Source organism: Chanos chanos, chromosome 4 (assembly GCF_902362185.1).
Source record: "Chanos chanos chromosome 4, fChaCha1.1, whole genome shotgun sequence".
NCBI classification, from domain to species: domain Eukaryota; kingdom Metazoa; phylum Chordata; class Actinopteri; order Gonorynchiformes; family Chanidae; genus Chanos; species Chanos chanos.
The window spans coordinates 11,024,677-11,038,800 of NC_044498.1; the positions used below are offsets into that span (position 1 = coordinate 11,024,677).

At 38.8% G+C, this 14,124-nt stretch overlaps 2 protein-coding genes and 1 non-coding gene across 3 annotated transcripts; 1 reads left to right on the forward strand and 2 right to left on the reverse strand.

Annotated features, from left to right (window-relative positions):
* Nucleotides 1–989: 989 nt before the first annotated feature.
* LOC115809345 (transcription factor Adf-1) lies at nucleotides 990–3,284 on the reverse strand. Its single transcript, XM_030770946.1, has 2 exons — nucleotides 3,155–3,284; nucleotides 990–1,474 (listed from the first exon to the last, which is right to left on the reverse strand). Exons 1-2 carry the CDS (start codon nucleotides 3,282–3,284, stop codon nucleotides 990–992), a joined length of 615 nt encoding a protein of 204 aa, XP_030626806.1.
* Nucleotides 3,285–3,707: 423 nt separating this feature from the next.
* Nucleotides 3,708–3,789, forward strand: trnas-gcu (transfer RNA serine (anticodon GCU)). The gene has a single exon. It is a non-coding gene; the product is annotated as a tRNA-Ser (tRNA).
* Nucleotides 3,790–8,432: 4,643 nt separating this feature from the next.
* Nucleotides 8,433–14,118, reverse strand: brox (BRO1 domain and CAAX motif containing). Its single transcript, XM_030772610.1, has 13 exons — nucleotides 14,095–14,118; nucleotides 13,291–13,472; nucleotides 12,857–12,963; nucleotides 12,482–12,578; nucleotides 11,912–12,007; nucleotides 11,707–11,779; nucleotides 11,267–11,372; nucleotides 10,967–11,056; nucleotides 10,478–10,563; nucleotides 10,308–10,389; nucleotides 9,736–9,886; nucleotides 9,180–9,339; nucleotides 8,433–8,831 (listed from the first exon to the last, which is right to left on the reverse strand). The coding sequence occupies exons 2-13, from the start codon at nucleotides 13,389–13,391 to the stop codon at nucleotides 8,745–8,747; spliced, it is 1,236 nt and encodes a 411-aa protein (XP_030628470.1). The 5' UTR covers nucleotides 13,392–13,472; nucleotides 14,095–14,118; the 3' UTR covers nucleotides 8,433–8,744.
* Nucleotides 14,119–14,124: the final 6 nt, after the last annotated feature.

Sequence of the window (14,124 nt, forward strand, 5' to 3'; positions counted from 1 at the left end):
TCACATACTCTGCTCTAATAATTTTGGCTTCTGTTCAGGGAGGTGCCTCAGTATATCACGTTTAAAAACACCCCCATAACATGATGCTACCACCATCACCGGGAGGGAATGCTTTCTTTGGGTGATGCTGGATTTGTGCCAAATGTAACATTTTGCATTAAGTTCCATTTTGCAGATTACTGTATCATATGTGCCAGTGTAGTCAAGCTCTTTGGTATTTTCCCAGAACCCTTCCCTTGATAATCAAATTTTGAAGGATGGCCAGATCTAAGGAGGGTCACAAAGGCACCCCTCCATCCACTTCTTAATACCAATACTGACAGAGTTCACTCTAGGTCTAAACGTTTAAACTTGTTTTAATACTCATCCTCTTTGTCCTTTGTACCCATCCTATTTTTGTCAGTACAAAACACTCGTGTTTTTTTTAAATGCTCCTTTTTCATGGATAAGCGAATCTTTGCTTTTTAGCAAGTCCTACAGTCCTTAAAAATTCCAGATTTTTTAAAAGCTGTGAAGCAGGATATACAAAGAAAAAACGAATTACACAATGAAGCAAAATGTGAAGGGGTGTAGCCTTGAGCCTACTCACGAGCCTAATGACATAATACATGGAGGAAATCCGTCCCTGAAGTAAAAAGACCCTATCAGATACACTGATGAATGTTTTGTGAGGAATATTGCTAGTAAGGGAAATATCCATTGGAGATGTGTATAAGTGATTTTCTGAGAAGAAACAAACCCATTACCACTTACTGAAATGCAAATTACTGATGTCTTTTGGAGAGACATAGTGCCTCTTTGACACCTCTACTTCAGTGAACCACAGATGCTGAAAAAATGACAGTCCCAAAGTTTAGATTGTTGTTTTAATCTACTGCTCTAATGCAATTAACATCCAAAATACTCAAGCATTTAAACAATTTCTTTAGTATTGTATGGTAATTTCATACAGTAAATGCAAGTAATAAAAGATAGAAAAAGATTAAAAACTACTGAAATTCTGCTTCATAAAGTAACTGGTGGATTTTCAGTTTAACAGCACTTTTCTTGGCATACGGTAGCCTCCTTAGATATGGAAGGAGGCTATAGAGGAACATCTCATCTTCCAAGTCCTCTGTTCCTTCCGAGTGCCATTTCCTCTTGCGACCTGGCCCCTGAGAGCCTGAAGGAGGGTAGTGAGAAGATCCATCCAACACGCTGTGTTCTCCTTCAATCTCATGCACAGCAAAGGAAGGGTTGCCATCTGCAGTCCTGTCCTCTTCTCTCTCCTCCTCTTCCCGCTCATCATCCTGGTCGTCCACAGTCAGGCTGGGCTGTGAAGACCTGGACTGGATGAAAGGAGTCAGGAAAGCCATCTGCCAGCTGTATTTCCAGCTCCGGTGAGTGCCCCCTGACGCTCTCCTGCGCTGCTCTGACCGCTTGTCTTTGATGAACATGTCCCGCAAGCTCTTCCATTTTCTACGGCAGTCCTCCTCTTTATGTGGTGGACAAAAAACAGCAGGCTTTAAAGCAAGACATTAAAATCGAGTAGAGTCTGTGTCCAAACACAACAGAAACCCAAATATCAGGATGACCTTGGGGTTATTCTGGGCAGTGCTGCACCGGATGTGGGCACATGCCTAGCACATAGCTTACTTGAGTTCATCTGTCTGTCTCGTATCTGGTCTATGAGTAGCTACCCAAGGCAAAGTCACAATGCATCACACCAGTATATTCTATGTCAACCTACCCATTGTACTTAAATCCCTGTACTCAGTATCATCAGCACAGTCCAGGACTAACTCAAGTGACTCAGAACAACAGCTTAATCCTCAACTGAATTAGAATTAGAACTAGAATCTCTGTGATCGCACACACACACACACACTGTGAGCAGTGAGTAGTGAGTAGTGAATTTAACCTCTGCATTTAACCCATCTTATACACAACGGTAGTGAGCACACACACACACACACACACCAGGAGCAGTGGGAAGCACGCCTGCGCCTGGGGGGCAGTTGGGAGTTAAGTGCCTTGCCCAGGGGCACTTCAGCAGAGGATGTTGTGGGAGGGGAAAGCGCAACAAATTAATGCAACGAATCATACAATATTATTTACAACCAGGCCATCAGTCAATATCCCCACTTATCTATTCACTAGTCTCACTGCTTGTTCGTCTTAGCCGCTGTGTTCCTGTACCTGTTGTCACTTGTTTTTTAATGTATCTGGCTGCTATGACGATCTAATTTCCCTCCAGGGAATAATAAGGTCAACTATCTATCTATCTATCTGTCTAATACTGCTGGTCTAAACAGAAAACAAACAGGCACAATGGACCACAAATAACTTTGTGACCCCTTATAAAAATGCAAACACTTTGTGCACCAGTGGACAGAAATTATTCCCAGGAACATACTTACGTATCCAAGTCTTGACCATGATGAATCTTTTCAATCTTATCGAAGTTTATATGTTGTAAAATGTAAACCGTCTGTAACATGTTGCATGGTTTAAGTATCTTTAATTTGTATTAGGCCTGTCCAGAATGAAGCCTTATCTATAGCCAAGTCCAGAGATGAGCCAGAATAGATTAGATCAGACCTACGGACTCGTGCCTGGCACTTCTCCTAAATTTGTATCAAAATATGTGTCTGCCAGCTATTGATCATTCTCAGTCACTGTGTCCGGACAAGGTAGAAATTACCGCAATACTTACAGCTGCAGATAGCAACGGCTGGTTAGCTAGCTAACACTTTAAAGCTATTTCACACATATGCTGCTATCAAATTATTTTACAACTGTGATCATTAGCTCTTTACTTCATCAAGACAATAATAACGCGACCGATTAAAAGTCACACAGAACAAAGACCCGGCAAGCTTGTTAACTGACAGATATTCTGGTTTGCAGGGATGTAGGTAGATGTTATTAACATATATAGATGTTACAACGTAGAGACATGTTACAAGTCATAGCTAACATACAAGTTAATGCTTACTAAGGATGTGCTCTGTGAGAGTGAAGTAAACAACACTAACCTGTAGTTTCTGTTAAACTCTACGTGACATGAAGTTTACAGACGATTTTCTTTGATAACATGAACTACATTTGCTATTTAGCCTTATGATGAGCAACTAGAAAACCAGTGAATCAAATGACCTTATGCCATTCTTACCTGGGATTTCAACTTGCAAACTCACAGCTCTCCATGCTTTTGCTTTCCTATCAGCGTCTTTGTATGAGTTCAGGGTTGAGTTATACAGTTCTGGATAATCCGAAACAGCAGCAATCAACCTTTCCTCCATTGTTGTTTGGCTAGCTAGCATACAACAACTCCAACCAACGTGTGTTTGCGTAGTCAGTAGAAGTCAGTGCTGCTGGGAAATGTATGCCGGAATTTGTCTGAAGAGGAAACGTTTCATCAGGTAGATTTACTGAACTGATATGGGATAGGGTAGGCAAATTAAAAATATTATTTTTTAATATTATTTGCGTATTTATGGCAGTGAGATTTTTTTTCACTCTCACATCAAATCATTTGTGTTGCGTCTCTCGTAGCTAACTTTAGGTTTGTGACAAATACTAGCTGGCTTATTTATATTACTGTATTACTCACCTGATATCTATAGTAATCTTTTAATAAATTACAGTATTATCTTCAGTATTACTGTGAATGCATGGTGTTTCAGGAAATGAATATGAATAGTTGCTCCGAAACGATGTGCGGAGACGAGGTGGCCGAGTGGTTAAGGCGATGGACTGCTAATCCATTGTGCTCTGCACGCGTGGGTTCGAATCCCATCCTCGTCGACAACATTTTTTTTTTTTCCCTCATCCAAATTATGAAGATAGTTTATATTCAGGGTTACCACAGACAAGAATATTGACGTAGACAATAATGTTAAAAACAAACCACGGTAAAATAATTTCTAAGACAGTGTATCTTATACATGTCTTGCAACGGCAATCCTGGTGTGGGCACCTGACTGTTAAGGACCATATTGAATAAGAGGAAAGCAAATAAAAGAGAACATTTCTCAAGGTTATGAGTAAGATTAGCTAGGATACGTATGTCATGTAATTCAGAGGCAAAAAGGAAATATTACTAAGGCAGATACAGTCAAGGAGAAGGCTTAAAATGAGGAAGATTTTATTTTGTCGATTTTATTTTTATTTATCAAATATATCAACGCACAATAACTAAAGCCAGTCTTTCAAAAATAAGCATACAGTGACAACGTACAACATACAAAAATTGTTCCAAGTGGACTGTTATCTCACTGTTCATCCTCTTGGTATCCCTGGTTGCTAGAGCCTCCATACTCTGTGGTCCTGTGTGTGGGATGAGAAACAGGAGACTCCAGTAAAGTTGTGGCTCCATACTTGCTGCCCTCCCTTTTGGACAGCTGTATTTTCTCTTTGCCTTCTTCATTTGAGACCCCAGAGGGTACGCTTTCACTCATTTTTTGCTGTGTAAATGAGAAGATATTAATGAGCTGAGATACTTACTGCTCTGTGAACGCAGGCCTCTCTTGACTGACTGAAATCATGAATCTGTGGCAATGCTTTGATTCCGCCCCTCATTGTGTAATCACCATGGTGGTGACTGCCATGAAAAGATAACTGGATGGCATAATAAAGACTATCCTTGGATGGCAACATACAGAGTAATGAAGTAGAGTCACTGTCAGACAATAAATAAAGATTGTGCCAAAGGTAGTGCCAGAACATTCCTGGTGGCATCCAGAGAAGATGTAGACTGTTACAAAAAAAAAGTATTTATTTATCATACCTTCTGATCACGCTGATACTGATCAATGGCGTACTGGTATTTGGCTGCATTGAGGCCAAGCAGACCGGCCAGTTTCTCTCCAAGGAAGTCACAAGCTGTTTGCAAATAATATGAGAGCAGCTGTAATGTTCACTGCATGTAATTTACATACATTTCCCCATGTACAATGTGTTATTGTCTCATGACATAAGTTTATCACCTGTAAGTACAGTATATCAGCTCTACCCTACTTGACAAAAAAGATACTAGAGCCCTCAAATACCTCATTAATACAATGGAGTCAGGAAATATGCCTACTTCTCAATGACATTTTTCCAATCCGCATTCCCAGATACCAAGTGAAAGCTTTCCATGATACCTTAGCCTAAAAAATTCACAAATGCAGACAACATATCACACTTACAACTGCAACTAGATCTCTGATCTTTTCAAGTGTCAGTGATGATTTTTACCAGAATCAGATTAACAAACTGTTTTAGACCTGACATGACACAACAGCAATGTGAACACTAAAGCATTTAGTAATAAATGTGTCTTTGAGAGAAAAGGAGAACATTTTTGAAATGGTGACAGCAGACTTGATTTACTAAATATTAAAAAACAAGTAGTCTGGTCTAGTGTAATAGTCAGTTCTAAAATGTCTCATTGGACTGATGAAATATACAATAAAGTCACTTGCAAACATATGTATAAATAATAAATGAAGCTATGTGTTTGAGTCTCCTTCCCAACTACTGACCCTGTCAGTTTTGTTGAAAGGCTGACCATGTGATGTACCCTCATCTTCCTCCTTCTCTTCATCACTGTCATCCAACTCCATTGTCTCTCCACTGGCGAAATAGATCATTTTTTTCTGAGAGAGCTCACTTTGACTTCCAGGCGACATTTCCTGAACAAAATCATCATGAGCACTCATAAATTCTTTCTTGTCTCCTCGGTCCATGTTACTTGATCTCAGGAAAAAATCTCAGGTTCAGTGACCCTCTCACATGACAATACTACAGCTCAACGCAATGAGATACATTGCAGTTGCTAGATACAGGGAGAACTGTAAAAGTAAGAGAATTGGGAATGACTCCAGCTGTGTTCAAAAGCCAGTCACCCTATTGACAAAAGGTCGGTCCGTTCAAGGGAATATTTGATTATGGAAATGACTAATGTACTGTAAGTAATCAAATATGTCTGGACCATTTTGTACAAGCTGTTACTAAGTTGGTAAACACATATCATGCCACGTATGAACAGCATTTAAGAGAGATGGTGTCTTGAACTCTGAAAAATAGCACTTACTTCCTTGAGCTCGCTGTCCATTTTGTTTTTAGAAAACAGTTTGTGCCTTTTCTGTGCAGCTTGTTATTCCACTCAGTGATGAGCTCTTCTTATCATATTACCACCTTCTGCATGAGCTGCCTAAATCAAACAGAAAAACCACATCCTAAGATCTTTCATTGGTGAAGAACTCTGAGAAACAATCACATGTGCATCCAAGTAATGGTACTCAGCAGGATCTGGAGGAGGTTCGTGTGCTAAGGTGGATACCACTTTCACTTTCATTTCTAGGTCTCGACAGAGTGTGTAGAACGTAACGCTTAATTTTCAATCATTTCTAACGACTCACTGTAATTAGACTTCAAAGAATATGTTTTTTCTCCAAAGCACATGATAAGCAAAAAAAAAATGTAAAAACTATACAGATACAGTAGACATAAGGACGGATCCTGGAAACTTTGAACAACTGAGCAGGAATGCATGTGTTTTGTACCTGAGGAAATACCCTGAAATTCCTGATACCTGGCCTTTCACGTAACCACACTGTAATTCAGTTTTTAAACTCATGGTGTCACTATGAGCACTAACACTGTGCAATAGCAGCTAATAAAAAGCGGATTATCATTGGGATCTGATTTCCATAAGCTTTTGAGCAGTCACAGACTTAGATGAGAGGTTTACAGACATCTTATGGGCTTATGTGATAATAACATACCTAATTACAATATCTCAGGTGTGAAAACATGGAAATTCTTTCACGAGCTGTTTGAGAGGTCCCGTCACTTTAAGCTGGATAACAGAATAACCTGTTACAATGTAAAGGACTCAGTTCTAGTTCTGGCTGAAAATATATCACTCTACTGTCATTAACTAGAAAAAGTAAAGTAAAGTATTTCTATGAATAAAGATATTTTGAAATAATCTGACACATAGTTCACGTTAACTGTACACAGTGATACCATACATATTCTTTAATGAGCTGAATTTACAATTGACAAACATTTTCATGAAAGACCAATTAAATGCATGACAGCTACATACAGGCTGACATCTTCATCTGTGAGTACATCTTTATAACAAAGAATACAATACTTATATGAACGAGTAAATGCATGTTAGATATTAGAACAAAACAAATCTGGAATGAGATTATCTAGGTATAAGAGCCTGACAAAGTCTTGACTGTCCAGAGATCTGTTGTATTAAAACAATCTGGTTGGTAAAATTGAAATATTTAATCAACAGCGTTTTGTGCAGCACAGTCTTATTTTAGGAACGGATTATTTACTACTGATCTATTTGCAAAAAAAAAAAAAAAAAAATCAAGATTTTTACTGTTAAAGTGCAAAGGTAAAGGCTTTTTACCAAACAGGGAGAAAACCAATATGATTCTCAACAGCTGCTTTTTTTTAACCAAATTTCTGGTATGTGTTCTCCATTAGCTTCAAAATTTACAATAAGCTATAACTTGTCTAAATCCCTCCCGTTTTTACAGACTTGTACCCATCTGTGGTAAAAGTCTCCTTCAGTGTTCCAGCGTCTTTTCAGTGTTTTACGTTGGCTTCCAATCGCAATGTTTTAATTATGCTGCCTGGCATTTATGAACGGCTTGACATACTGAACAGTTTTCAATGAAGCAAAACGGCCGAGAAGGGACATATCCAAGACTATTTAGCCAAAATGAAATGGAAAGCAAAGCACCGCACTAGTTAGTCTTTATGTACAGAAACAGTTGAGCATTAATGTTATTACTCCTACTTTTCTTTCCGGGCCAATCAGAAACAAATGTGTGTTTCTTGATTTCGTCTTTTTTTTTTTTCCCCTTCAGTTTTATTCAATATGTGAACATATTAAACCAAATTTGACAAAGGGCTGACATCAACAATTGCCAATAAGTTAATGGTGGAACAGACCAAACATGGTCAATGCAAGACCCCACTGAGGACATGATGTGGTGCCAAGCTGTGACATGTTTAGTCTTAGCAGCCAGCTGTGGCAGCCTCCGTCTGGGGCCTTTTTAAAGAGCCCCTCTGAGCATACCGAATCAGACTGGATATTGTCCCACTTTGGATGTGAAACAGCTGGGTCTTTTCAAGCTGTGACCCAAAACAAGCCTGTCCTTGTCTACAAGAATGAATGCTAGAATGTCATACAACAGACATTTTCATACACCCTTGCAATGAGAAGCTATGCATGATGGAGAACAGGTCATCTATTACATTTGTAAAGAATTATCCTTATTTGAATATATGGAGTTGGAAAAATCATTTATAGTTATGAGCTGTAAACATGTATTGTTTGAACAAGATCATAAAACATGATCTGACCCTCATCAGACACTATACTGATTAAACCAAAACCAATAAATAGAGAAAACTAAATTAAAGCACTAAAAACAAAGGCTAACCAAAGAGTCCTTTCAAGAAAAGAAAAAAAGTACACTTTAGTAATTCAGTGAATTGAGAGAATCAGCCACAGAAAATGGTTAACATCATTCTAGCTATTACTCCTCTCTCGGCGGTTATTTGTGTTTCCTCTGTAGTCATCCAGAAATCAGCAACTGTAATATTTCTTGGGGCCAGTTGTATGACTGGGTTATCATTAAGTTTGGAGTGCACTGGTTGGGTGAAGTTTTACTTGGCAGGTAAAGGAAATAAGGAATACAGTATGGATACACTGGCTGAATGCTGGAGTCCACTGGTGTCTAGGAGATGACACAGCCAGTATCTTTCTGAGGCTTCAGGTCTGGCTCTTTCACTGGCTTCACCTCTTCCTCCTGCTTGGGCTTTGCCTGACGACAAAAGAGTCGACGGAAAATTTAAGAAACATGTAGGGAGCAGTGAAAGAAGAACTCTACTGGTTAACTAACCCCTACCCCCCCCCCCTCCCCCCCCCAAAAAAGTACTACTTCAAAACTACAATTTCCATCTTATCTTTACAGTACCATTCAAGGGAAGATATTTTGATACAACCAGAGATATTTTCTAACAATAATGAATGTCAAATAATTTCCTAACTTGATGTTTCTACAGTCTTCTTCTTCTTTTTTTTTTTTTTAAATCAATTTGAACTGACTTAAAACTGATCTATAGTTATAATGGTAAAAGAACGAGAACTGTCAGTCTGGGTATGTGCTTACCTTCTCATCTTTGGGTCCTCTGGTTAGGTCAAATGTGGCATAGACCTCAGGTGTGCACTGCTCACTGACTGAAGGAAACTCAAAGGCTGTTGGCTCAGCCAGACCATAACTGGCCTTGAGCTCCAAGGTAGGTGCTTCTGCAGGCACCTTGTGAAAATATCTGCAAAAACCACAACATATCGGCACTTTTCCCTTTTAGTATACTGTAGATATCATAAAAAGTTAACAAAATGAACAAATATAAAGGAACATGTGATGTGACATGATTGAAATAGGTCACATGACTTCAAAGGTGTTCATCTTTGATGTCATAAATGAAGTTTTCTTGGACTTGACAGGGCTTCACGTCATAGAGCATACCGAAAAAACAATACTCTCTACTGCTTCATCAATAAAGCCGTTGTCCATTTGTAAATTGTTTCAGGCAAACATTCCTACTTTCCATCTACCATTACTTCTTAATCACTGTGTAATTCATACAGCATTATAAAATTTGCTGTATTCGTGGATCCATTTGAGTGAATGTGTGCAAATGGAAGAGATTCTGAGTGCTCACATGAAGCCATTCTCTCTCTGACATTTCTCCAGGGTTGTTTTGATGAGAACGCCCAGCTTCCTGAAGAAGAGCTGTTCCGAAGGTTTGGCGGTGCTGCCGGGGCCCTTGGTCTGACGGTACTCTTTACACAGCTCCTCAGCTCGCGAGTAACCTGTGAAGTATTCAATAGCAGCCACAAATTATAAGTCGGTGCAATTACTCCCATCTTACTATGTCACATAAGAGCTGTCTGGGGTCGCTAGCCAAACTGGACCTAAATACATCAATAAATTAAAAAAAAAAAAAGGTTTATTTCACCTCTTCAATATTTCTATATACATTTAAGGTATGAAAAGTAGAAATGCGTCAACTAAATACTGAAACGGGCCAAGTGATGCCATGCCGGGATATTCATTAAAACATTTCTCTCCTCTTTCATTAGCACAAACTCTCTCTAGTCCACTCCTCTCTGCTTTTAACCTGGCCACTTCACCCTGACCTTTAATTTCAGGTTCTCTCCTTTGTCTTGACACGATCTCATGTATCTAACTAACACTCAATAGAAACACATCATATTTTCTAAAATCACTCACATCTTTCTGCCTCCTGCAGAGATCTAATGGCCTCCCCACACTTGTCGCTTGCTAGGAGAGTCTGTCCATGGTAACAGTAAGCCTGTAATAGAGGAGCCATAGCAGTGAAACAGAGACCACATTCTTTGTTTACCAAATATCCTGATATGTCCATTCAGAGTAAAACTTACATAAGCCATATAGAAGCACTGCTTCAGCTGGAGGTACTTCCTCCACTTACTGCTGTATTCTGGGTCCAAAGTGTTCAGTGTATGGTCTGTGAAATTTCAACAACAGGAAAAGTTAGGAGGGAACACTGAAGAGAATACTCATGTTTTATAGGATCACAATTTAGGGTTTTTTTTTTCTTTTTCTTTTTTTTTAAAGTTGTACATAAATTAATGCCTGAAGGGTGAGACAGACGATACACTCTCTATAATGTCCCGCTCTATGTGAAATGAGAACAATAGTACTGTCATATCGTTAAACATTGTGTCATTACAGTGGAAAACCCACAGAACTCTAACAAAGACAAAATGAGTTTAAATGCCTGTGCATGGTCCTCACATATGTTTAAAGGACTGGTGTCAGTAAAACTGCTTTATTCAACTTTGTCTACGTGAACATTTCTAATTATATGTCAGGCGTGTGCCTATGTTAGAATGGAGGTGCTCACTCACCAGCCTTCTGATAGAAGTTTGCTGTCTCGTATGCCAAGGCAGCGATCAATGCAGCATTGTGCTTCAACTCAATCGCTCTGGCAATTGTCACTGCCAAAAAAAAGAAGGCATCATTAAATGGGAACAAGCTTTACTGAGCTCAGTCACAATATTAAAGGACATTTAGATAAATCGGTCTAATTCCACCCACTAACAGATTAAAAGTGGTGAGAATAACCTGGATGTTGGTCTCTTGCACAGAGATTGCATATGAAAGAATATTAACAAAATCTAAAAATATGAATACAAAATTAAGCACACCTTCTTGGGCCTCTGCTTGGCACTGCACAATGTAGGTGTCAATGACCCTAGGCTCTAGGTCACGACCCTTTTCTGCTGGGGTTATCAGCCGAGGAATGTGAACGTCCTGAGTGAGGTAAGTTAAAAAAAGAAAAAAAAATCTCTTTTCAGCCAAAAACAACTCCACTTTGGAGTTAAGTGTAAAAAACTTAACTGAACGTTCACATAAAAACCAAACTGAATGCCACTAATACATAACCACAGGCCGAGCAAAGATTCTCTACCACCAAAAAAACAGTTGAACTGGCCCATTTCACTTAAATCAACTACAGTATATAGAGTTGGGTGTTTGCTGGAAAGTTCAGATCAGTGTCACATTAATGGTGTCAATTCAGAATATTAGAGGGGCAAACAGATTTCTCTGTGATAGTCATTTTAGGCTGTAGGTTGTATGTATTTACCTTGAGGTGTTTAAATATCCCAGCAGCCACTTTTAGGCTCCTGTGAACATCTTTTGCCTCATCTTCTGTAATGCTGTAAAAAATGGACATGTAATGAGTTGTATGTGGTCATGTGTATAAGTCTCATGACCTTTATAAATCTCTTGAGCTGAACAAACATTCTGAATGCAGAACATAAAGGAGCGGAACACGTAATGCCACTCACTTTTCCTTTCCAGCCAGTCTTGAGGCAAACTTAGTGTACCAGATGGCAACATTAAATCCCATGGACACCAACTCAAAAACAGCATCTTGCTGGGCACTGTGAGGGGAAAACCCCCCCCCCAAAAAAAACAAAGGTTGTTTTCATTCTGCAAACTCTACCCCAGGACAACAAAAACTGTCACGATATATTTTAAATATGAACAGCACACATGTAAATGAACAAAAGGATAGTAAAAAGGCAGTAGCCTACTATGCTGGACCCATTGCCACACCAAAGTCTCTTGGATATCTTATTTAGTAAATCGTTATTCCGTTTACTGCTCTGAAAAAATAATTCAGTGATGTCTTGACACAAAAAAGGTTTTCCCTCTGCTGGCTTGTTACAAAGGCTGGCTAAATTACAAATATTCTGATAAAATTTAAAAGGGCAGTTAATTCATTCATGACGACGGAAGAAACCAAGCCTCACAGGTATCATATTTTCTTATGCATATTGCAGATACAAATGTGTGAGGTTACAAATAGCTGATACCACAGAAGGTTGTAACCTGAGAAGTGAAGGCTAAATTACCTCGGTGTGTTTCCTTGTAAAGTGTCTGTCCACCTGAAGTTCTGAATAAACCGCAGCTTGTTCTCTTGTGTGGTACCATCCAGCGGTGCAATGAATCCTAGGTGGTTAGAGAGCAGCAACGGTTTATTATAAACAACAAAACATTCAAAGAAAATTAACAAAGCAAGCACATATTTTGCATTTATAGCAATGTATATCCTTTGAATTTATTCTGTGCAATACCCATGAATAATACTGGACAAGGTTTCGACCTTTTATGTCACATTTACGACTGACGCTTCTGAAGAAGATCCGTGGCTAGACAGCACTATGATGATGTTATAATAGCCTACAGGCTTGGTGGTTAGAATGGGGATGGCAAAGAGTGCAATTCACCTTGTAGAAGGGAGAAGTAATCGTCACTGGCTTTCTTCATGATCTCTGGATTGCAGGTGAGATCAGTGAACATGTCCAAAAGTCTGGCCCTGGTTGTTCTTAGGTCACTGGTAACAAACACCACAAATAACTTCATCCAAGTTCGGCTGATATGGTATAATATACTCAGTCCACATTAACTCGGCCTCGTTTAAACATCTGACACCACTCATATCTTTTGCTGATATGAGTACTAAGGTACATTATTACTGTGTTAACATATACTGATATACAAGATACAGAAATTTATTTAATCGCGAAAATAAAGAATATTTTTCATGTATATATTTTTCCAATAGTTCATACATTTCACTGCAAGCAGAACTTGATTTTTCACAAATGTGTCTTGTTTATTTACATTGCAAGGATACGTATTGCAATACACCAATACGTACTTGCAAATTTTATTTGCTGCAGGACTTGCAGCGACTCCATATAGATTGAAGGACACAGGGGCCGTTGCTTTCAATGGGTTTCGGTGAAACCAGTGCGTCATCCTGTGGCGGGTAAAGACACTACAGAGCCAAATGGATGTGGCAAAAATGTGAAGAGTTGTTAATGTTCAGGTCTTGTATTCCTGTGACAAAGAAGGAATAAAATAGAAACAATGAAAAATACAATGAACGCTAACACTGAGTCGACTTCATATAATATAACCGAAGTGACTTTCCGTACATGAACAAACCCACTGGTTTTAAATCTGAGTAACCCAGATAGCTACTACCGTTAACATTTAATGACCAGATCTCTGACTTTAGATGCAAGTCATGTAATGTCAAATCTGTGTTCCACAGAAAACACGTAACATCAATTCAGCTAAGACGACGATATCTACAACCATCACGACACTTCTTCAAAAAATGGCCTGGAGTCGAAACATTATCTGGCTTCCTTACTAATATGTTAACATATCCTGAAAAGACAGGAAATTTAATGTTATCGCTGGACACGATAACAGAGAAATCTTGTGATACATAAAAAATCGCGTAAAAGTGTTACGTAAACATCAAAGAAAGCGCCTGTATTTTAATGCTAACTGGCTAATAAGCTTGCTAAAGCTGTGTAACAGAACCTCATTATATATCTGATACCGTCTAACGTGAACACAAACAGCCTTGGCAACGGTAGAGATGAACAACTGAAACCGTATATAAATATAGATGTAAATAATATTGGTGTCGATATGAAAATTGCCATACCTTTAATCTGTAAATAGCTCCGTACAACCA

What these genes read in the sequence shown, in the direction of transcription:
- LOC115809345 (XM_030770946.1), bottom strand. Translation starts at nt 3,284, where the DNA reads ATGGAGGAAAGGTTGATTGCTGCTGTTTCGGATTATCCAGAACTGTAT. An exon ending in TTTGCAAGTTGAAATCCCAG is followed by an intron (nt 1,475 to 3,154) that starts GTAAGAATGGCA and finishes CACCACATAAAG; the next exon opens with AGGAGGACTGCCGTAGAAAA.
- brox (XM_030772610.1), bottom strand. Translation starts at nt 13,391, where the DNA reads ATGACGCACTGGTTTCACCGAAACCCATTGAAAGCAACGGCCCCTGTG. An exon ending in TCTGCAGGAGGCAGAAAGAT is followed by an intron (nt 9,887 to 10,307) that starts GTGAGTGATTTT and finishes AATACTTCACAG; the next exon opens with GTTACTCGCGAGCTGAGGAG. An exon ending in CAGAGAGAGAATGGCTTCAT is followed by an intron (nt 9,340 to 9,735) that starts GTGAGCACTCAG and finishes TGGTTTTTGCAG; the next exon opens with ATATTTTCACAAGGTGCCTG.